The 23,763-nt window shown below is 34.3% G+C and overlaps 1 protein-coding gene across 1 annotated transcript in view; it reads right to left on the bottom strand.

Moving 5' to 3' along the window:
• Positions 1–675: 675 nt before the first annotated feature.
• The window catches only part of LOC144282257 (uncharacterized), a 147,404-nt gene continuing 124,316 nt past the window's right edge, over positions 676–23,763 (bottom strand). The window contains exons 4-6 of the mRNA XM_077845674.1: positions 5,594–5,676; positions 4,088–4,137; positions 676–784 (exon numbers count right to left, since the gene is read on the bottom strand). Coding sequence (XP_077701800.1) covers positions 4,133–4,137; positions 5,594–5,676 — 88 coding nt within the window. The 3' untranslated portion in view covers positions 676–784; positions 4,088–4,132. The remainder of the gene's footprint in view (positions 785–4,087; positions 4,138–5,593; positions 5,677–23,763) is intronic.

Raw genomic sequence — 23,763 nt, 5'->3', positions numbered from 1 at the left:
TTTCTGACTAGTCTGCATCAAAATGTAGTTCACCTCCATCTGGCCCTCACTATTTTCATTGCTTTTACTGATCCAGTGCATGTCCCCATATCAGGTTTTAACTGTCAGAATTAAACAGTGCATCCTCTTTGTCCCAACTCTCATTCTTTTTCTAGTACTTTGATGCTCTCATCAATTCTGAACCTTTGGTGGGGACAGGATACTCAGGAACATTGGTTATCTTCCCACACTACCCTGGGAATTCATGACTTTGTATGGTTGACCTCATACCCATCTGACTAAGAATCTCCCAGCTACCATTTTGGATAGTGGGTTTTCCCATAAGGCTTGGCACTTTTTATATTATACTGTGGGAAGCCAAGTGATTAGTCTTTTCATTTCTAGGGGTTTACTTTATCTCCACCAATCTTTGGGCTTAATCCAAAACACTGGAGATGGGCACTTCCTAAAGAACCATATTTTTTTAATGTCTAGCTACATTCCTTTGTGATCTCTCTTCCCATATGATAATCAGTCTAAACCTCGGTTTCCTATGCTAAAATACCAATGCTTGGCTTAAATTCTAACAGGGTCTGGCTCTTCATATTTGAATGAAAGCTTTGCAGAAGGGAAAGGAAAACAAATACACTTTTGTCTCAAGTATGAGTTTCTTGAAAGTGAAAGTTTATAAGTTTACAGACATTCAAGGTGAAGTATTTGACTCCTTGTTTTTTTCCCTTTTAACTCTTACCTTGTCTGTCCAGAGGATGAAGTTTGTAGAAACCCCTCCCAGTTGCTTCAGAGGCTGAGTGCATTAGAAAGAAGTAGAAATATACGGTTTCAATATCACAACTGCCACTACTGAAGAATTTTAGCATAGACAAGAGCATGGGTGTTGAATATCCCACTCTCATGTGCTTTTCATTTCTGTGGTTCTGTCCACATGGTTACCTATTCAAGACCTTCCCTCTAAATTTGTATTTCAAACTATCAAATCCAAACTATCCTAATCTCATGCCTCTTCCCTGAAGTATTTCCAATCAAATGAAGTCTCTTCTTCACCAGAAATTATTAGGGCATCATATCTATACCAGTGTCATGGACTGGAAAAATTATTTTATAGACTTTTTTGGGGGTAGAGGTATATGTCTTCCCTTTTTAAGTTCCTTAAATGTCTTTATTGTGATTGAGTCTTGCGTCACTAGTAAAATGTCTTACTTTAGTGATGCTTGTATGTATATATAATTATATCTGAATGAGACATTGTAACAGTTTATTTCACAAATTGATCACATCATTTAGCTTTTTCCAGAGCCTATTAAAATATATAGCCTATATTTTAATATTAGAATGCATAATTCTGTATTTTTAGGGCTGCTATGCCTAAGTACCACAAAATGGATGGCTTAAAAGTACAGAAGTTTATTTTCTCATAGTTCTGAAAACAAGAATTCCAAAATCAAGGGGTCAGTAGGGCCATACTTTCCCTGAAATGTTTAAGGGAGAACTCCTTCCTTTCCTAACTTCTGGTGATGGCCACCCATCCTTAGACTTGCTGGATTCACAGCTGCATTACTATAACCTCTGCCTCTGTTGTCACATGGTTTTCTTCTGGTCTTTTCTGTCTTTACATGGGCCATTTTCTCCTTTGTTTGAATCCATATTCAAATTTTTCTCTTCTTACAAGGACAACAGTCATTTTGAATCAGAGGCTACCCTACTGATCTCATCTTAACTTGGCATTATCTGCAAATACCCTATTTTCAAATAAGGCCATACTCCACGGGTAAGTTAAGTTTGGACTTCAACATAACTTTTATGGGGAGGACACAATTCAATTTGTAACAAAAGTTAATAATGCTTGGTACATAGTAACTATTCAAAACATATTTGAAAAATGGAAAAAATTGGTCTGCACATGAAGTATTTTCATAATTTAATAGTACCTAGTTTGTATATGCCAGCTTATTAACAACATGTAGCAGTGTGATCCTTGCATTTAATCAAATGATCCATTTGAATTTAAATAAGTCTCCCTCTATATTACTGCCTAGTTCTTTTTCTCCCTGAAATAGTCCTTCATTTTTATTTTAAAGCTTTTGATCTGAAGCTGACTGCTATTGTGCCTTTTCTGTTAAAGGTCCCAGTCAAATCCATTTAATCAGTAATAGAATTGGGCCCATTAATCTATTTCATTACAAATCACAGAGAAAAATCAAACCCAAAAGAAATAAAAAATGATGTTGTACAATACATTCACTTGCCTCTCTTAACCTAAGCCCTCGGGTCAGCTATTCAATTTCATTGCAAATGAATTTAAGATAATTTCTATTTATCAGCCTACAATATGTCTAGATAGTTGTTGAAGCATCTCTATAAAATATGCCACTATATCGACATAAAAAATTAAAAACCTAGCTGTGAAAACTGAAACATCACTGTACCACATAAATAGTATGTGTGGTTATTGATAATGATATAAAAATTCAAGGATGAGTCATTAATATTACAGACCAAATGATACATGATTTGTTATCTCAATCAGAATTGCTTTCAACAAGAGTGAATGATTAGAATATTATCACATTCCCACTACAAAATACTAAACTCCCACAATATTAAATTTTATTCAATTATATCACTTATATTTGGTATTACTTTTAAGATGCCATTCAAAATGCTTTATAGCCACTGCAAGGTATCTGTAATGGCATTTACAACATGAGAAATTGTATGCATGAGAAAACGCACAAAGATAATGTTTGAAATAAATAATTTTGAAAGCATTTTCATCTGCAAGTATAATATCAACCCTAAAAAAATCCACAAATAAAGTATCTTGGATTTTCACATTAATGCTGTGCCTTAGTGAAAATAATATATTAGCAAAGAGTGAATGAAAAAGGAGGAATTACACATAAACACACTTTGTAACAACTGTTTTTTTTCATACTACAATACAAAAATAAGTGACTGAAAGATGTCTAAACATTTCATTTCACAAAGTATATATTGTTAACCATTATAAAATCTGAAACCCTAATGATAAAAACAACTGAGAAAGAAATGACTTGCTTCTACTCCTTGCCTGTCCCCTATTTCCAGGTCCAGTACCTGTTGGCACACTTGCCTTTGTGCCTATTGGGTATAAATTATCACTTTTCATCAGAATGGCTCTTTTGAGTTTTTACCTTATAAAATAAAACCATCACCTAAAGATTAACCAGTATGTATTTTTGTTGTTGTTGTTTATTCCTTCTCCAAAGCAATCCCATCTTCTAATGATAGCTTGGATGTTGGCTACATTTTAACATTGTATAGTTTATTCTGTTTGAGTCCAAAAAACCTCATACTTAAAATTAATAATTTTTGCAATAGTATTGAAATATATAAAGCAGCCTAGAAAAGGCTGGCATATAGTATGAACAAACAACAACCACATCTAGTCCAAACAGCGTTTCACAGAAAATTGCCTATTTTCCCTGAATGACTCTACTGAAAATGAATAACATCCATTCTCTTGTCAGCCTAGTGGTTCCTGAACACAACTCTTACTCCTCTCTAGTTTGTACTCTTTGCTTTTCCCACAATGACTCTCCCATATTTTGCCAACCTGCATATGTCTTCAACTCATCCTCAAAGGATATGTTCATATTCCATTCTTCTAATAAAACTGGGCATGCACATTCCACCTCAAAGTTCCATCTATATTTTTACCCATCTTCACTTGCCTTCTTCAGAAGAATCATTGGCAATACTGGAATCCCTCTGCTTGGAATGCCCTTCCCTTAATGGCTATACAGCTAACTTCTCATCCCATTCACATTTTTGTGCAAATGTCATCTTTTCAATGAAGTCTACCTGGACCCTCCTATTTAAAACTGAAACCCTAACTCATTCATTCAAAAAATCTTCAAGATTTTCTCTTACTATAATCTATTTGTATTTCATACCATATATTATCCACAAGCTAACTACATAGTTTATTTATTCACTAGGTTTAATTTTAGCCCTACTAAGAAAATGTGAGCTCCTCCACAAAAGGATTTTTCCACATTTGTTCAGTAAAGAGTACTGAGCACATAATTTATATTCAGTAAATACTCACCAGATAAAGGAAAGAATGTCTTTCTCTTGGCTACCAATCTTTTTTCTAACCTTTGAAAAAAAATTTAATATTTCTATGTCATAAAAATCTTAAAATAGAGAAAATGTATATTTGTAAAAGTATTTCAGAACTAATACAAATAAAACTGTAAATGAACTCAACTGAACTCTTTAAAATTGGGGAGAGGTAGGGGAGAGAGATGAGAGAAAGATTTCCCTTTGGAGATTTAAAAAAGCAAAATTCAATTCTGTAAAATATCTATCAAACTAAGTGGCTCAGAGATTAAAAAAAAATAAGTGCAATATATTATAATGCTATTTAAAACAAAGAAGGGGTCAGGAATCTATAAAATAGAGTCAATTTTGAGCAGATGGAGGGCTAGGAGGTCCCAACACTTGTCTTCCCCATAAATACAATAAACAACCAACCAAAAACTGATGAAAATAGCTCTGAAAACCTTTGGACTAAAAGCATCAACAGTAATTTTTTTAATCTCAAACCTGAAAATGGCCACATAAAGAAGCATAGGAAACATTTTACATGTGTCATCCATTCCCTAGGCCAGAGCAGCTCAATTCTAAGAAGGATCCTCTCAGAGGGATTTTTACCTTATGGGGAGAAGGAGACCAGTAGAATCCCCAGCAAGCCTCAGGGCCATGGGCACTTGAAACCTTTGCTACTGAGGAACCCCACAGTTTTTATCAACAATGAACCCAGCTGACAGTGCTACAGAGTCTTTGTTGGTATGTCTCTTCCCTGGATGGAGCTGTGGCTACATGAGACCTGCTCCCAGGTGCCCTAGTTGCTACTGTGCTCCACTCCACTATCAGGTAACTATCCATGAGATGACAGCTGCTGATGTTGCTATTCTGCACTCAACCCCAAATCCCAAATTTTCACTTTCATAGGTTGTTACCAGCCTAAACTTCCACTGCTCTACATCCCACGCTTGGTCCTAAGTCAAGGCTTCCTTCCACCATCACCAGGCTGCATTGCTCCTTCTCTGTGCCCTGTCTCCTGGGGCAAGAGTTCAGACTTTAACTCACTATCCCCAGGGTGTGCCACTGCTGCACCCTGTCATCTCAGACCTAATATTTCTGTTCTTTTTGTCCCCAGGGCCTCAGTCACTGCATTGAGCCCCATAGACAGAACCTAGTTCCACAGGAGATCTGTACACTCTCACACTTCAGATACTGGCAGTAGTGGATCTGTGCTCCAAAACTGAGAAGCTTTGGTATTCTCTGTGTGTGTCTAATTGGATCCTGTTTCTACTGCTAATGTGAGTGCAAGGATGCCATATCTTTAGGTCCCAAAAGTAATTCCATCGGCCAGACTTTCTCCCAAAGGAAAAATGGAGAACAAGATACCAGAAGCCTTCACTTCTGAGGACCTTCAATAGTAGTAGCCAGCAGTGCTACCCACAGGACTTTCACATTCTTGACCACAGAAGATCTGTGATCTTAACATCTTGCTGATGTTACCTCAAGTAACAATACACAGACTTACCAACTGTCCTTCTAGGAATCAAGATGCTGCACTTCACATGACTGGCGCCCTCACAGCCACCTTTAGGTAGGTCTGAAGACAGTCTGAAAAGACAAGAAGTAACACATCCTCAAATGTACAGACATAAATGCAAAACTATTAGAAACATGGAATGAAAACAGGGAAATATGATACTACCAAGCAAAACAATTTTTAGTAACTAAACACCAAAAAAAAAAAAAAAAAAAGGCAACCCAGTAATTGCCTGAAAGAAGAATTCAAAATAATTATTTTAAGGAAATTCAGTGAAATTCAAGATAATAAAGACAACTCAATAAACAGGAAAACAATGCATGAACAAGATTAGAAGTTTAATAAACAAATCATTTAAAAAATTCTGGATATGAAGAATACAATAAATGAAATTAAAAACATAATACAGAACTTCAACAGCAGGCTTTATGAGGCAAAGGAAAGAATCTCCAAAACTGAAGATAGTTCTTTTGATATTATCCAGTCAAAGAAGAGAAAATGAGAAGGAAGATAAGTGGGTTCCACTTCAACGTGGCAATATTGGAGGCTCCTTAAATCACCTCCTCCAAACACACTGAATCTGTCACTACATATGGAACAATTACCTCTGAAAGAAATCCAAACTAGCTGAGCCTCTGCTATACATCAAATGAATACGAGAAACCCATATTGAAATGGTTAGAAGAGGCTGACACACATACTCAGGAGGAAATATATAACTCCCAACTTCTTCTTGAGCAATAAAAGATTTGGATCCCACCATCTGGTTCTCCAGTTTTTAAGGCTCCCACTTGAGAGATGAACCTCAAAACATCTAACTCTGAAAGCTGATGTGGATTGTGTCCATGAAACCATAATATTACAGTGAACTAAGAAACACCTTTTAGGGAGATGGTGGAGTTGGAGAATCCTAAGCTCACCTCATCCCATGGATACATTTACATAGCACTCACATCACTGTAAATAACCCAGAAAACTACCCAAAGACGGGTGGAACAGACACCCTAAATGTACAAAAGAGGCTAGATCAGGGGAGTAGGAAGGGCTGAGATGCTGTCAGGAGCTAAAGGAACTTAAGGGACTGTCCTTATGAAGGAGGAATTCCATGGATGCAGAGGGTGGAGAGAAACAGACCTTCACACCAGGACACCAGGCATGGGGAACCCAACAAGGAAAACAAACCCTCATAATGTTTGGCTTGAAAACCAGACCTAATTTTGTGAGTTCTTATATTCAGCTGGGCTTAACACCTGGAACTTTAGAAACTAGCAAGCTTAGTCTGGGAGAGCCAAGAGGACAAGAGGAAACTGAGTCCCCACCCTTAAAGAGACAACATAATAAACAGCCCTCAGAAGTAAAGCATACAAGCAGTAGTTTGAAAAATAACTGAGGTATACAGGAGGGATATTTGTTAACTAATCTCAGAGCATGTGCTGGAAGAGATTGCTGAGAGACTTCTCCAGGAACAAAGGATCTGGCTAGTGTTATTTCCCATCCCTGTCCAGTGGCCAAGATATACGGACACCTGCAAAAACCAGTTCAATGCCAACACTCTTTACTTAGTTTGATAACAGCAGAACCCAATCCTGCACACTTATGCTAATTTGTTCCTTCCAATCCAGTGGGGTTAGTTTGAGTGGTTACAGGTCACCTTCCAAAGTGGGCCTCACTGGCACCACTCATCTTGCCCCCTTACTCTGTTGCAAATTCATCCCCTCCAGCCCTACAAAAGTTTCCTAAAGCAGCTCCAGGTCCCCTCCTAAAGCAGACCTGAACAACCTTTCTAACACTGGGTGTCCCTGATTTTTCCTGTGGAAGTGCCCCTACAAATACTCCTTGGCCAGAGTCCATCCAAGCAGTGCCACAAGTCTGGCAGTGTTCAAGCAACCATGACAGGGTGAGTCTGGCACTCTAAAGTGACTCCTGACCTAGGGAAGGGAAAAGATAACCACACATGAACCAACTATGACCCAAGCAGTGGGCTGGAAGCAGATATCTGGTCTAATAGGAGGCCTCTCCCACCAATGAAAGCTTTTCAGGGAACAACACAGGAAAAGTGCCCTACATTTTGGTGCAACTGCATCTCTTGCAAGTACCTCATCTGACTCACTTCAAGCCCAATGAGATCCCATTCTGGTCTACTAACAACACAGGGACTGAACCCTACCCAAAACAGGCAAAGAGTCACTGCATAGGACTGGACTGAAGGCAAATGTAACTCAGCCTCAGAGCATTAGACAAAGCAAGGAGACAGGAGAATATACCCCAAATGAAAGAACATGGCAAAATCCTATCAAGAGAGCTAAATAAAACAGAGATAAGCAATATGCCTGCTAGAGTATTTAAAAGCAATGGTCATTAAAAATAAAAAAAATAAAATAAAATAAAAAATAAAAATAAAAATAAATAAAATAAATAAAATAAAAAAAAAATAAAAGCAATGGTCATAAAGATACTCACTATACTTGAGAAAAAAATGGAAGACCTCAGTGAGACCCTCGACAAAGAGATAGAAAACATAAATAAGAACGAGAGATGAAGTTAATAACTGAAATTAAAAGTACATTAGATGGAATAAATAATATACTAGAGAAAGCAGAAGAAAGGATCAAGGTTCTGAAAGACAAGGTGACGCAATTGAGTTGAACAGGAGTGAGAAAAAAATGATAAAAATGAAAATAGACTTTGGGAATTTAGTGACACCATTATATGTGGTAACATTTGCATTATATGGATCCCAGAAAGAGTAGAAAGAAGAAAGGAGGCAGAAAATTTATTTGAATAAATAGCTGAAAATTTCCTGAATCTGGGGAAGAAAACAGAAATCCACATCCAGGAGGCAGAGAGAGAACCCCACAAAATTATCCCAGACTGGTCCACAACAATACACATACTAGTTAAAATGCCAAAAAAGTTGCAATAAAGAGAAAATTTTAAAAGCAGCAAGAGAAAAATAAAAGAACAGTTACATACAGGGGGAATCCTGTAAAGCTACCAGATGATTTTTCAGCAGAAACTTGGCAGGCCAGAGTGAGTGGCATGATATATTCAAACTGCAGAAAGGGAAGGGGAAAAAAACAGCTAAGAACAGTATCCAACAAGGCTATCACACAGAATAGGACAGATAGACTTTCCCAAATGATAGTTGAAGGAATTCATGATTACTAAACCAGCTGTACAAGGAATGTTAAAGAGACTTTGAGTGGAAAGGAGGAAGAAAAGGAGGAAGCACAAAAGTAGTAAAATTAAATATATCTATAAAAATCAGTCCAGGGATGCATAAAATAAAAAGATCTAGAGTATGACACCATATACCTGAAACATGGATGACAAAGATGTGAAGAGTAGGTTCAAACTTAAGCAACCACCGAATTAACATGGACTGCTATATGCATAAGAATACTGTATATAAACATAATGGTAACCACAAAACAAAAACTGACAATACATATGAAAAAAATAAACAGAAAGGAATTTCAGTATATCCTAAAGAAAGCGAGCAAACCATGAGAGAAAAAGCAAGAGAAGAAACAGAGGAGTATAAAAACAACCATAAAAAATAAGAAAATATCTGTAAATACATATATATCAATAATTACTTTGAATGTAAATACACTAAACACTCCAATCAAAAGACAGGGTGACAGAATGGATTTAAAAAGTAAGACCCACCTATATACCATGTACAAGAGACTTATTGCAGACCTAACGATACATGAAGATTAAAAGTGAAGGGATGGAAAAGAGTTAAAAATAGACCTGCCCTACGACCCAGCAATTGCACTATTGGGGATTTACCCCAAAGATACAGATGCAGTGAAACGCCGGGACACCTGCACCCCGATGTTTATAGCAGCAATGGCCACGATAGCCAAACTGTGGAAGGAGCCTCGGTGTCCAACGAAAGATGAATGGATAAAGAAGATGTGGTTTATGTATACAATGGAATATTCCTCAGCTATTAGAAATGACAAATACCCACCATTTGCTTCAACGTGGATGGAACTGGAGGGTATTATGCTGAGTGAAGTGAGTCAGTCGGAGAAGGACAAACATTATATGTTCTCATTCATTTGGGGAATATAAATAATAGTGAAAGGGAATATAAGGGAAGGGAGAAGAAATGTGTGGGAAATATCAGAAAGGGAGACAGAACGTAAAGACTGCTAACTCTGGGAAACGAACTAGGGGTGGTGGAAGGGGAGGAGGGCCGGGGGTGGGAGTGAATGGGTGACAGGCACTGGGGGTTATTCTGTATGTTAGTAAATTGAACACCAATAAAAAATTAAAAAAAAAAAAAAGAAAAGCATTTATCATGTAAATGGAAGTGAAAAGAAAGCCAGGGTAAAGATACTTGTATCAGACAAAAGAGACTTTAAAACAAAGACTGTAACAAGAGACCTACATACCCTACATAATCCCAAAGTAAAAAATCCACCAAGAACATACAGCAATTGTAAATATTCATTACTCAACATGGGAATACCCAAATACATAAAGCACCTGTTAACAAACATAAAGTAATTGAGAGTAATATAGTAAGAGTAGGAGACTTTAACACCCCACTTCCATCAATAGATAGATTATCCAGAAAATCAATGACAAAACTGTAGCTTTGAATGACATATTGGACCAGATGGATCTATGCAGAACATTTATCCTAAAAAGGAAAAATATACATTCTTTTCAAAATCTCCAAAGTGGATCACATGTTAGGCCACAAAACAAGTCTCATCAAATTCAAAAAGATTGAAGTCATATCATGTATCTTTCCCAATAGCAATATGAAATTAGAAATCAACCCAAGAAAAAATCTGAAAAGAAGACAATTGCATGGAGGTAAAATAGCATGCTAGTAGACAACGAATGGGTCAATCAAGGACTCAAAGAAGAAATAAAAAAAATATATGAAGACACATGAAAATTAAAACGCAATTGTCCAAAATCTTTGGGATGCAGGAAAGGTTGTGTTAAGGGGGAACTTTATAGCAACAGAGGCTTACCTCAAAAAGAAAGAAAAATCTCAAATGAACAATCAAACTTTACACCTAAGGGAGCTAGAAAATGAACAAACAAAACCCAAAACCAGTAGGAGGAAGGAAATAATAAAGACCAGAGCAGAAATACATGAAATATAGGCTAAAAACACTTTAGGACAAATAAGTGAAACAAGAAGGTGGTTCTTCAAAAAGATCAATAAAATTGGAAACTTTAGTCAGACCTATCAAAAAAAAAAAAGGGGGGGGGAATCAAAATCAGAAATGACAGAGAAGAAATAACTGACACCATAGAAATAGAGTGTTGTAAGAGAATATTGTAAAAATCACATGCTAATAAAAGTGGACAACCTAGAAGAAATGGATAAATTCCTAGAAACATGTAATTTCCCAAAACTGAATTAACAAGAACTAAAGAAAGTGAACAGACCAATTATCAGTAATGATATTGAATCAGTAATCAGAACACTCCCAACAAATAGAAATCCAGGACTAGATGTATTCACAGGTGAAATCTACCAAACATTTAGAGTTAATACCTATTCTCCAGCCATTCCAAAATATAGAAAAGAAACAAAAACTTCCAAATTCATTCTATGAGACCAGCATTACTCTGATATCAAAAATAAACATACTGCAAAAAAGAACTACCAGTCAATATCTCTGATGAACATAGATGCAAAAATACTCAACAAAATATAAGCAAACCAAATCCAACAATATATTAAAAAATTGTTCATCACAACTAAGTGGAATTTATTCCTGGGGTGCAGGGTGGTTCAATACTCACAAATTAATATGCCACATCAACAAAAGAAAGGATAAGATCCGTATGATTATTTCATAGATGAAGAAAAAATATTCTACAAATCCACACATGATAAAAACCCTCAACAAAGAAGGTTTAGAGGGAATGTTCCTCAACATAATAGAGGTTATATATGAAAAATCCACAGCTAACATCATATCAGTCATGAAAATATACTGAGAACTTTTCTCCTATGGTCAGGAACAAGACCAGGATGTCCACTCTTACCACTTTTACTTAACATAGTATGGAATTCTAGCCACAGCAAGAAGAAAATTTAAATGAATAAAAGTCTCCCAAGTTGCTAAGAAATAAAATTTTCACTCTCGGCAGATGATGTGATACTATCTATTAAAAAAAGACCCTAAAGACCTCACCAAAAAACTACTAGAATTGATAAATGAATTTAGGACATTCACAGAATACAAAATACATAGAAATCTGTTGCATTTCTATATCCTAATAATGAAACAGTAGAAAGAGAAGACCACTCCATTTCTAATTGCACCAAAAATAATAAAATACCTAAGAATAAACTTACGTGGAGGTAAAAGATCTGCACTCTGAAAATTATAAAGCATTGATGAAAGAAATTGAAGACAATAGAAAGAAATGGAAAGATATTCCATGCTCATGGATTAGAAGGACAAACATTGCCAAAATGTCTATACTACCCAAAGGAATACAGATTTAATGCAATCCCTATCACAATAACAACACCAATTTTAACAGAACCAGAACAAACAATGCTAAAATTTGTATAGAACCACAAAAACAAACTCAAATAGACAAACCAATCTTTGAAAAGAAGAGCAAAGCTGGAGGCATCATGATTCTGGACCTCAATTCATATTACAAATTTGTAGTAATCAAAACAGTAAGGCACTGGCACAAAAATAGATTAACAGAATAGAAAATCCATAAATAAACCCACAGTTCTATGGCTAATTAATCATCAACAAAACAGCAAAGAATATCCAACAGAGAAAAAATAGTCTGTTCAACAAATGGTGTTAGGAAAACTGGACATTTTCATGCAAAAGAATGAGACTAGACCACTTACTTACACCATACACAAAAATAAATCCTAAATGTGAGACCTGAAACCATAACAGTCCTATAAGTAGCAGAGGCAGTAATTTTTCTGACCTTGGCCATAGCAACATTTTTCTAGGCAGGTTCCCTAAAGCAAGGGAAACAAAAGCAGAAATGAACTATTGTGACTACATCAAAATAAAAAGCTTCTGCATAGCAAAGGAAACAATAAACAAGTCTAAAAAGCAACCTACTGAATAGAAGAAGGTGTTTGCAAATAACATATATGATTAAGGGTTAATGTCCAAAATATATAAAGAAACTTACAAAACTCAACACCCCTAAAACAATCCAATTTAAAAATGAGAAGACTGGAATAGATATTTATCCAAAAAAGACATCCAGATGGCCAATAGATACATGAAAAGATACTCATCATCACTAATCCTCAAAATCACAAATCAGAATCACAATGGCATATCACACCTCACACCTTTCAAAATGGCTAAAATAAAAAACACAAAAAACAACAGGTTTTGGTGAGGATGTGGAGGAAAAGGAACCCTCTTGCATGTTTTGTGAGAATCAAACTTGTGCAAACACTGTGGAAAGCCGTATGGCATTTCCTCAAAGTTAATGGAACTATCCTATAATCCACCACTTGTACTATTGAGTATTTACCCAAAGAATGCCAAAGTACTAAGCCAAAGGGATACATGCACCCCCAAGTTTATAGCAGCATTATTTACAATAGCCAAATTATGGAAGCAGACCAAATATTCACTGACTGATGAGTGACTAAATAAATGATATGTATGTATGTATGTATGTATGGCCATAGCAACATTTCTCTAGACAGGTTCCCCAAAGCAAGGGAAACAAAAGCAGAAATGAACAATTGTGACTACATCAAAATAAAAAGCTATATACACACACACTATATATATATGGAATAATGGAATATTATGTAGTTGTAAAAAAAATATTGCCATTTTCAGCAAAATGGATGGATCAAGAGCATATAACATTAAGTGAAATAAATCAGAGGAAGAGAAATACCATATGATTTCACTCATATATGAAATTTGGGAAATAAATGAACAATGAGGGGGAAAAAATAGACAAAAACCAGACTCTCAAATATGGAGACCAAACTGATGGGTGACAGAGTAGAGGTGATTAGAGAAATGGGTAATAAAGGTGAAGTGGATTAAGGGTACATTTATCATAATGAGCGCTGAGTAATGTATAGAATTGTTGAATAACTATATTGTACACCTGGAACTAATTTAATACTCTATGTTAATTATATTGGAATTAAAGGAAAAAAAGAAAGGAAGGAAGGGGAGGGCCTGGAAGTGGACGGTGAGAAGGGGAGGGAAAGGAAGAGAGAGACTTTTAAAAAGCTCATAAGGAATCATCTTGGCTTTTCCCCAGGGTTCAATGAGAGGCAGCAAATACCCACTCTTTCCTTGAAGGAAACCTCTTTGCTGATCTTAAAAGCTGCAACCTGAGGAACATGCTTATAATTTAAAACACATTAAAAAATAAAACACATCTTGCAGAGAGAGTGGAGGCCAACATGCACACTTTATACTTTGACTCTGCCACTCTCTCCAGATGGCCATTATTCCTAGAAAGGATCATATGCACATCGTGGTATCCTGGCTTTTACTAGGACCACCAGAGGATGTCTTGCTTGATCACCTGGCTCTAGTGGCCAGGGGGGATGTATTCATGGATCCCACAGGAGTGTATCAAATAGAGAAACCGTTCTTAATTGGCTATCATTTTAGTGTAAAGCACAGAAACAGCACAATGAAACTCTTAAGATTTTTCATGGAAGAAGCCTATTTGCAAATCTTAAAAGCTTCAGACTCAGGAACAGGCTTCTCATTTAACACGTATCTAGGCACTGACTATAGTCTTCCCCCAGAAACTGGGAGGGACAGCTTTTACCAATTTTGTTCTCTCCCTCTGCCCCACCTCAGATTGCATGTATCTCCATGTGTGAAAGGAGTTTGTTCACATGTCTGTCATCCAGTTTTTGTGCCCAGTGGCCAACAGGACTCATGTTTGTGTTCGGTGAGACAGTAGCAAACCAAGAAACAGTTCTTAACTGGCTCCCTCCATGCCTCCCCCAGAGCTCAGCCTGATGGAGCAGAAAGAATGCTAATCTCCCAGTCTTCCCCTGAAAGAGGTATATTTGCATCCTTCAAAAGCTGCTGCTAAATTACAATCAGCCTGCATTTAGATGCTGAGATGCTCACCCTTGCTGCATTGAGATATTTTGGCACACACTGAACTATGGAAACCACCAAGAGTAAAAAAGTTGCTTGGAAAATCAAAGACTTGAGAGAAAGCCAAGAGCAAGGACAGAATTCAACAATAAGGTTAATCTATAGAGGGCTACAAATTTAAGACCAAGAAAGGTGAATGTTTAATGTACAGAGAGTCAATGAAAATGAAGAAACAGTTATATTCCAAATGAAAAAATTAGATAAAACCCTAGGATGAAAACAACAACAACAAAACACTGATGAAATGAAGGTAAATAATTCCCTGAAAAAAATAGTTCAAAATAATGGTTATAAAAATGCTCACCAAGATCAGGAGAACAATGCATAAACAAAATGAGAATTTCAACAAAGAGAAAATACAAGGAAGTATCCACCAGAAATCACAGAGATGAGGGATATAATAACTGAGAAATTCAACGAGGGTTTTAAGAGTAGAAATGATCAGTGAACTTGAAGACAGGGCAGTGGAATAATCCAATTCAAAAAGAAAAAAATTGAAGAAGAAAAAAGAATGAAAATGAGTGAAGATAGCTTAAAGAACTTAAAGGAGATCACAACATCAGATGGACCAATAATTACATTATAGGGATCCAAGGAGGAGGAGAGGAAAAGGGTCATAAAGCTTATTTGAAGAAATAATTGCTAAACACTTTCCTAACCTGCAGAAGAAAAACAGGTATCAGGTCCAGGAAGCCCATAGTATTTCAAATAAGATAAATACAAAGACCAAGATACATTTTAATTAAATGTCAAATGTTGAGCACAAACAGAGAATCTTAAAATCAGCAAGAGAAAAACAACTTGACAGATTTTCTTTAGCAGAAGTTTTTAGTTCAGAAGAGAGTGGCACAATATACTCAAAGTGCTGAAAGGAAAAAAAAAAAAGCCAAACTACTGGAAAAAGTTGTCAATCACAATAAAGGGGTAAAATAAGCAAATAAGGAGAAGCTAACGGAGTTCATCACCATTAGACTAACATTACAGGAAATGATAAAGAGACTTCTGAAACTGAAATCAGCACTAATCAGTAGCAGGGAAACATAAAAGTATAAACCTCACTGATAAAGCCAAATACATAGTTAATTTAGAATGGTCTAATGACAGCCTGGGGATAGGTCAATCACTTACAAATCAATATAAAGGTTTAAAGACAAAGATAGTAAAAGTAACTGTAACCACAAGTTATTAATGGATACACAAGCAAAATGTAAATTGATATAAAACCTAAATGGGAGAATAAAAATTTATCGTTAGAATGCATTTAAATATAAATTATTAACAGCTTAAAATACACTGTTATAACTCTAAGATGGTCTGTGTAGTTCTCATGGTAACCACAAAGCAAAAATATATAGTAAGTACACAAAACATACAAAAATCTAAGTTTACCAACTAAGAAAATCAACAAATTAGAAGAATACAAGAAAAAAAGGAAGAAAGATATTATAAAACAACTGGAAAACAATAAATATAATTGCAGTAAGTCCGTATTTATCATACCCAATTAAAAAAAATAGGATGGCTGAAAGGATTAAAAAACACCAAATATTTCCTGCCTACAAGAGTTTCACTTCAGATGTAAGCACACAAAGACTGAAAGTGAAAGAATTGAAAAATGTGTTCATTGCAAATGGAAACCAAAGGAAAACTGGAGTAATTATATCAGACAAATTAGACATAAAGACAAGTACTATAATAAGAGACAAATAAGGAAATTATATAATGATAAAGGTGTCCATCCAACAAGAGTATTTAATATTTATAAATATTTACGCCTCCAACACAGAAGAACCTAATATGGAAAGTAAGTGGAGAAATAGACTTGAGTAACAAAAATAGCCGGGAACTTCAATATTTCTATTTAATCAATGGATAGATCATCCAGACAGGAAAATAACATGGAAACATTGAAGCTTGACCACACATTAGACCGGATGGACTGAGACATTTATAGAGCATTCCACCAAAAAACAACATTCTCTTTTTATTTTGTTTTGAAACATATTTTGATTTGCCATTTGATTTCTTATTTGGCCCACTACTTATGCAATAGTGTGTTGTATGATATTTGTGCATTAAATATTTAATATTTACATTGTAGATTTTCCAGATTTGTTTTATTGTTGATCTTTAGTTTTGCACAATTGTAGTCAGAAAAGTATACTTAGTATGATTTCAGTCTTATTAAATTTGTAGTATTTATTGTATCTTTTTATGTGATTTAACCAGGGAATTCTTCTGTGTGTAACTTTAACTGAGGGTACTCTTTTAAAATAAAGCATATCAGAGGGGAGGTGTGTGTGTGCAGGGGATGGGTTAAACAGGTGAAAAGAATTAAGAGTACACTTATCACGATCATTGAGTAACGATCTAGAGAATTGTTGAGTCACTATCTACTGAAATTAAAATTTAAAACTTAATAAAAAATAATAATACACATTCTTTTTCAAGTGCATATGGCACATTCTCCAGTGTAGATCATATGTTAGGCCACAAAACAAGTTTTAACAAATGTAAGAAAACTGAAATCATAAGAAGCATTTTTTTCAACATATGATACTAGGAGTCAATTATAAGAAGAAAGTTGGAAAACTTACAAATAAATACATAGCAATTAAATGTGCTACTGAACAATAGACGGATTAAAGAGGAGAGCAAAAGAAAAAAACCTTAAGACAAATGAAAATGATAAAACAAAAAATCAAGTTTATGGGATGCAGTAAAAGTAGTTCTTAGAGGAAAGTTCATAGCAATAAACAGGTAACTTAATTACCTCAAGGAATTAGAAAAAAAGGAACAAACTAACTCCACAGTTAGTAGAAGGAAGGAAATAAAGACTAGAGTGGAAATAAATTGGAGATTAAAAGCAATAAAAAAGATCAATTAAACAGAGTTGATATTTTGAAAGGATAAAATTGGCAAATGGTTACCTATACTTACCAAGAAAAAGAGAAGACAAATAAAACTAGAAAAAGGAGGCATTACAATATCATAAAAATATGATATAGAAACCATTGCTATTAGGAAATACAAAGATTTTAAAAGACTACTATCAACAATTATATGACAACATATTGGGGCAACCTGGGTGGCTCAGCAGTTTAGCGCCGCCTTTGGCCCAGGACCTGATCCTGGAGACCCAGGACTGAGTCCTGTATGGGGCTTCCTGAATGGAGCCTGCTTCTCCCTCTGCCTGTGTTTCTGCCCCTCTCTCACTCTCATAAATAAATAAAAAACAATTATATGACAACATATGGGACAACCTAGAAGAAACACAAATTCCTAGAAACATACAATCTGATTTAATGAATCATAAAAAAAAAATGTTTTGTTTTAACAGACCAATTTTAAGTAAAGAGGATGAATTAGTAATCAAAACCCTCTCCAAAATAAAAGTTGAAAATCAGATGGCTTCACTGATGAATTTTTTGAAACATAAGGAGAATTAATACCAATCCATCTCAAATGTTTCAGGAAATAAAAGAGGAAGGGAGACTTCTAAACTAATTTACAAGGAAAACATTACACTAATACTGAAGACAGATAATTACACTAAAAGAAAAGAACATTACGGCCTAGTATCTCTGATGTATATGGATATAAAAAAATCATTAACAAAATACTAGTAAATTGAATTCAGGAGCACCTTAAAAAGGTCAGACACCATGACTAAGTGAGTTATATCTCTGGGATACAAGGATGGTTCAACACACACAAATCATCTGTAATACACAATAACAAAATGAAGAGTGAAATTCACATAGTCATTTTAATAAACAAAATTTAAAATCTTTCATCATAAAAACTTTCAACAAATTAAGTATGAGAGGAATGTACCTCAATATAATAAAGACCGTATAGAACAAGTCCATAGCTAACATCACTTTCAATCTGAGAACAGTAACAAGTCATGGATGCTCTCTCTCAGCACTTCAAAGTAGTATTGAAAATATAGTTTCAGCAATTGGCAAGCAAAACAAAAGCATCCAAATCAGAAGGAAAGAATAAAATTATCTTTGTGTGCAAATGACATATTATATATAGAAATTATTAAACATGCCCTCAGAAAACTGTTAGAATAAATGAATTCAGTAAAGTTACAGCATTCAAAATCAACGTATAAAAATAAGTTGCATTTCTATACACTAACAACCACCTAAAAGAGAAATTAAAAAGCTATCTCATTTACAATTACATCGAAGCCAATAAAATATTTAGGAATAAATTAACCAAGGAGATGAAAAACCTGTATACTGAAGACTATAAGACACTGAATGAAATTAAAGAAGACACAAATAAAAGATATACTGTGGTTCCTGGATTAGAAGAATTCTGTGAAGACATCTATACTATCCAAAGTAATCTACATACTTAATGCAATCCCTATCAAACTTCCAGTTTTAGTTTTCACAGAAATGGAAAAAACTACCCTAAAATTTATAAGGAACTAAAAAAAGACTGAATAACCAAAGCAATTTTAAGAAAAAAAGAACAAAGCTGGAGGCATCACACTTCTATATTATGAAGTATAGAAATCAAAACACTATGGTACTGGCATAAAAACAGGCACATAGACAAGAGGCACAAAATAAACTCACAGAAATAAACACATATATACAGTGAACTAATTTTTGACAAGGTTACTGAGAATGCACAATGGGTAAATAATAGTCTCTCAATAGATTGTGTTGGGAAATTTGGTATTCAGAAGTAGAAGAATAAAACTGGACTCTTACAGCACGGGCAAAAATTAACTCAAGATAGATGGGCAACTTGAACATAAGACTTAAAACCATAAAATTCTTAAAAGAAATCATAGAAAAAATGATGCTTGACATTGGTCTTACAAATAATTTTTTGAATAAGACAAAAGCAAGGGCAACAAAAGCTAAAATAAGTGAGTATATCAAACTCAGGAGCTTCTGCACAGTGAAAGAAACTATTAATAAAATGAAAAGGCAATATATGGAATAGGAAAAATATTTGCAAGTCATATCTGACTTGGTGGTTAAAATCCAAATTTCATAAAGAACTTATATAATTCAATAGCAAGAAAGCAAATAACACAATTAAAGAGTTGGGCAAAGGACCCAAATAGATATTTTTCCAAAGGAAACATACAGACGGCCAACAGGAATATGAAAAGGTTCTCAATATCATTAATATCAGGGAAATCCAAATGAAAACAATTTGATGCCAATACAAACCTGTTAAGATGTCTATTCTTAAAAAGTCAAGAGAAGACAACCAAGAATATGGATGAAAGGAATCTTTATATGTGATTGGTGGTGATGTTAATTGGTACAGCCATTATGAAAAACAGCATGAAATTTCCTCAAAAAATTAAAACTATCTTAGTATCCAGCAATCCCACTCCTGTGAACATATTCAAAGGAAATTAAAAAACTATTTCAGAAATATCTCCATTCCCATGTTCATTGCAACGTTATTCACAATAGTCAAGAAATGGAAACAAACTTAAATGTCCTTCAGAGAAATGGATAAAGATATTAGGGCATTTATACAATGAAATATTATCCAGTCATTAAAAAAAAGGAAATCCTGCCACTTGCAACCCCATGGGCATTATGCTAAGTGAAAAAAGCCACACAGAAAAAGACAAATACTGTATGATTTCACTTATATGTTAAATCTAAAAAAAAAAAAATTAAAAAGCCAAGATCATAGAAACATAGAATAGGATGGTGGTTGGAGGGAAAAATAGAGAGACATGGTTCAATGGTACACATTTTCAAATATAGGAGGAATAAATTCTGGGATCTAAAGTACAGCATGGTGACTACAGTTAATACAGTATACCTGAACATTGCTAAGAAGATCTTAAGTGTTCACATCACAGAAAAAAAAAGTTTACTATATGAGATAATAGATGTGTTAATTACTCTGATCCTGGTAATCATTTCATAATATATACCTGTATCATATCATCACATTGTACCTTAAATATATAGTTATATTTGTCAGATATTCCTCAATAAATTTAGAGAAAAAAGTTGAATTTATGTCAAAAACTTGAAGTTATAGTAGTTTGGAATATTTATACACTAAGAATAACAAGTATTAGAAAACTATAGAAGTAAAGAACATTAGAAGACCTCTAGTGTGAAGAAACAATCCATTTTGTTAGCACAGAAAGTCAGTGGGTAAATAATACTGATGAAAATAATAATCAAAACTAAACACAGGAAAGAAACAACAAATGTGCTAGGTCTCATTGAAATATCTTTAACTCTACATGTAAAAAGATACTCCTTACATTCTCATAAAATAACAAACATGACCAGAAAATCCACTACAAGAAACCCACAAAACCCCCAAAATCTCAAAATATATTGTCCAGATATTATCATCTGATTAAAGAAACTGAAAACTAGAAATTTTTAATATCAAAATTAGAAAACCAAAATATCCTACCAAATAAAATTAATAAATTCTTCCTTAAACAATTTTCTAGTAAAGAAGCAAATCAAACTAAAATGTTATAAAATCTAGAAGATGTTTAAATAAGGACATTCTATATTTAAACCTATAGAATATAACTAAAGCTGTATTAAAAAAATCAAAGCTATAAATTTTATGTCCATAAAAAAGGAATTAAAACAAATTGTTCGATTGAAAATGTTAAAAAAAAAAAAACAAAGCACTAATTAAGCCATGGGGAAAAATAGGGAATAATTACTAATGATTAAAGAAGAAATTATACACCTGAAAACATAAAAACTAAAAGCTAGTTTTAAAAGAACCATATTGTGAACAAACTACTAGCCAACCTAGTTATGAATGAGAGAATATAGAATACATACAATTTTAAAACATGGAATAAAAAGAAGTAAGAAAATTAAAAAAAAAAAATTCTTTATTAAAAAAAAAAAAAAAAAAAAAAAAAAAAAACAGGGATCCCTGGGTGGCGCAGCGGTTTAGCGCCTGTCTTTGGCCCAGGGCGCGATCCTGGACACCTGGGATCGAATCCCACATCGGGCTCCCGGTGCATGGAGCCTGCTTCTCCCTCTGCCTGTGTCTCTGCCTCTCTCTCTCTCTCTGTGACTATCATAAAAAAAAAAAAAAAAAAAAATTAAAAAAAAAAAAAAAAAAAACAACTTGGGGGCAGCCTGGGTGGTTTAGTGGTTTAGCGCTGCCCTCCGCCCAGGATGTAATCCTGGAGTCCCAGGATCGAGTCCCACGTCAGGCTCCCTGCATGGAGCCTGCGTCTCTCTCTGCCTGGGTCTCTCATGAATAAATAAATAAAATCTTGAAAAAAAAAAAAAAAAAAAAGAAAACTTGGATCAAGGGGTACCAAGGGGGCTCAGTCCGTTAAGGATCTGCCTTGGGGTCAGGTCATGATCTCAGGGTCCTGGGATTGAGCCCTGAGTCTTTTTAAAAAAATAAAACTTGGATCAAATGAAAAAACATTTAGAAAAATGGAAACTACATTTACAATAAAACCCTAAACATGGCAATTCCTGCATAAGAAATAATGTTGGTAAAATGAAATCTCACCACAAAAGTGGTATGCCTAGGTGCTTTTACATGGAAAACAAAGTCCTTAACTACTAGAACATTTCAAAGCTATGTAACCTCGCCTAGACCTTACATTAAAAAAGAAAATACTATTTTTTTTCAAAGCCAGCATTACACAGTTACCCAAAGCTATCAAGTACCGTATAAAACTACTACAGATCCAAATCATTTATAAATTACAATGAGATATCAGTCATAAAATATTTGCAAACAGAATTTGGCAGATCTTTGCAGAAGTAATATATCATTTTCAAGAGATTTTTATTCCAAATATAAAGATTGTTCAAATTAAATAAGCTATTAATATAACTTATCATATCAACAAGACTAAGGAGAAATGTCATAATATAGATATTAATTATAAATATACTCAACATATAAGAATTTATAGATACTTTCTTAACCTGACAAAATATATTTATCTCAGCTCAGAACCACTAAAAATATTCCCTAGCAAAATGTGAGACAAGATAAAGGTATCTTCTATCATATTAGTATTTAAAACAATACTTAAGTTACTGGCCAAAATAGTTTGATACAAAAAAGAAACTAAAGACATAAAATTTGGACAAAAGGCTTACTATTTCTAGATGATATGATTACATATCTGTAAAACCCAGGATGATCAAAAAATTTATGTATATGAAAATAACAGAGTCCAGGATAAAATATTAATATACATACATGATTAGGTTTCAAATAAAATAGTTTAAACCACATAGAAGGATTATTTTGTTGGTCAAAATCCATAAAGAATCAGCCATTCAATTCACCAACACCAACAGCAACCAGCAGAAAAGATATAAAATTATAATAGAAGAAAATAACCTATTTATAAGAGGAAAAATATACAAATAAGCTTAATGAGAAAAACGAAGGTCTTTGATGAGAAACTTTAAAATATTCATAAAGGAAGAAGACTAAAAAATTTATAATGTAATGGGATGTCAATTTAAAAAATGTTTTGAATGAAACAGATTATTCTAATGGTCAATATGGAAAATAAACAAACAAACAGGCAAGGAAATTTTTTACGGGAAGGGCAATGAGGGTAACTAGCCTGTTACTATTAAAATATGCTATAAAGCTTCCATAATGGATACAAGACCACTGGAATAGAAGAAAACATCACATATAAAGATATATTTATATATACACACACGTATATATAAACTGTGTGTGTATATATATATACACACACACAGACATAAACACATACATGCATAATACTTTATGAAAATGTTTGGACCTCAAATTAGAGAAAAGAAGCCCATTCTATGCAAGATTTTGGGAAAACTTGGTAACCATCAATACAAAAATATATTTAGGAACTGTATGCCATATCATACATTAGAAAAAATCCAAAAAATGAATCAAATATTGAAATGTCAAATTTTAACAATGGCATACAGTGCAGCTGGGAAATGCAAGACCCTAATTTTCTCTTGCAAAACCAGAATGACCTTCTAATTAAGGAGG

The sequence above is a fragment of the Canis aureus genome, chromosome 13, assembly GCF_053574225.1.
Source record: "Canis aureus isolate CA01 chromosome 13, VMU_Caureus_v.1.0, whole genome shotgun sequence".
Lineage (NCBI taxonomy): Eukaryota > Metazoa > Chordata > Mammalia > Carnivora > Canidae > Canis > Canis aureus.
This window is presented reverse-complemented; position numbering and strand designations above follow the sequence as displayed.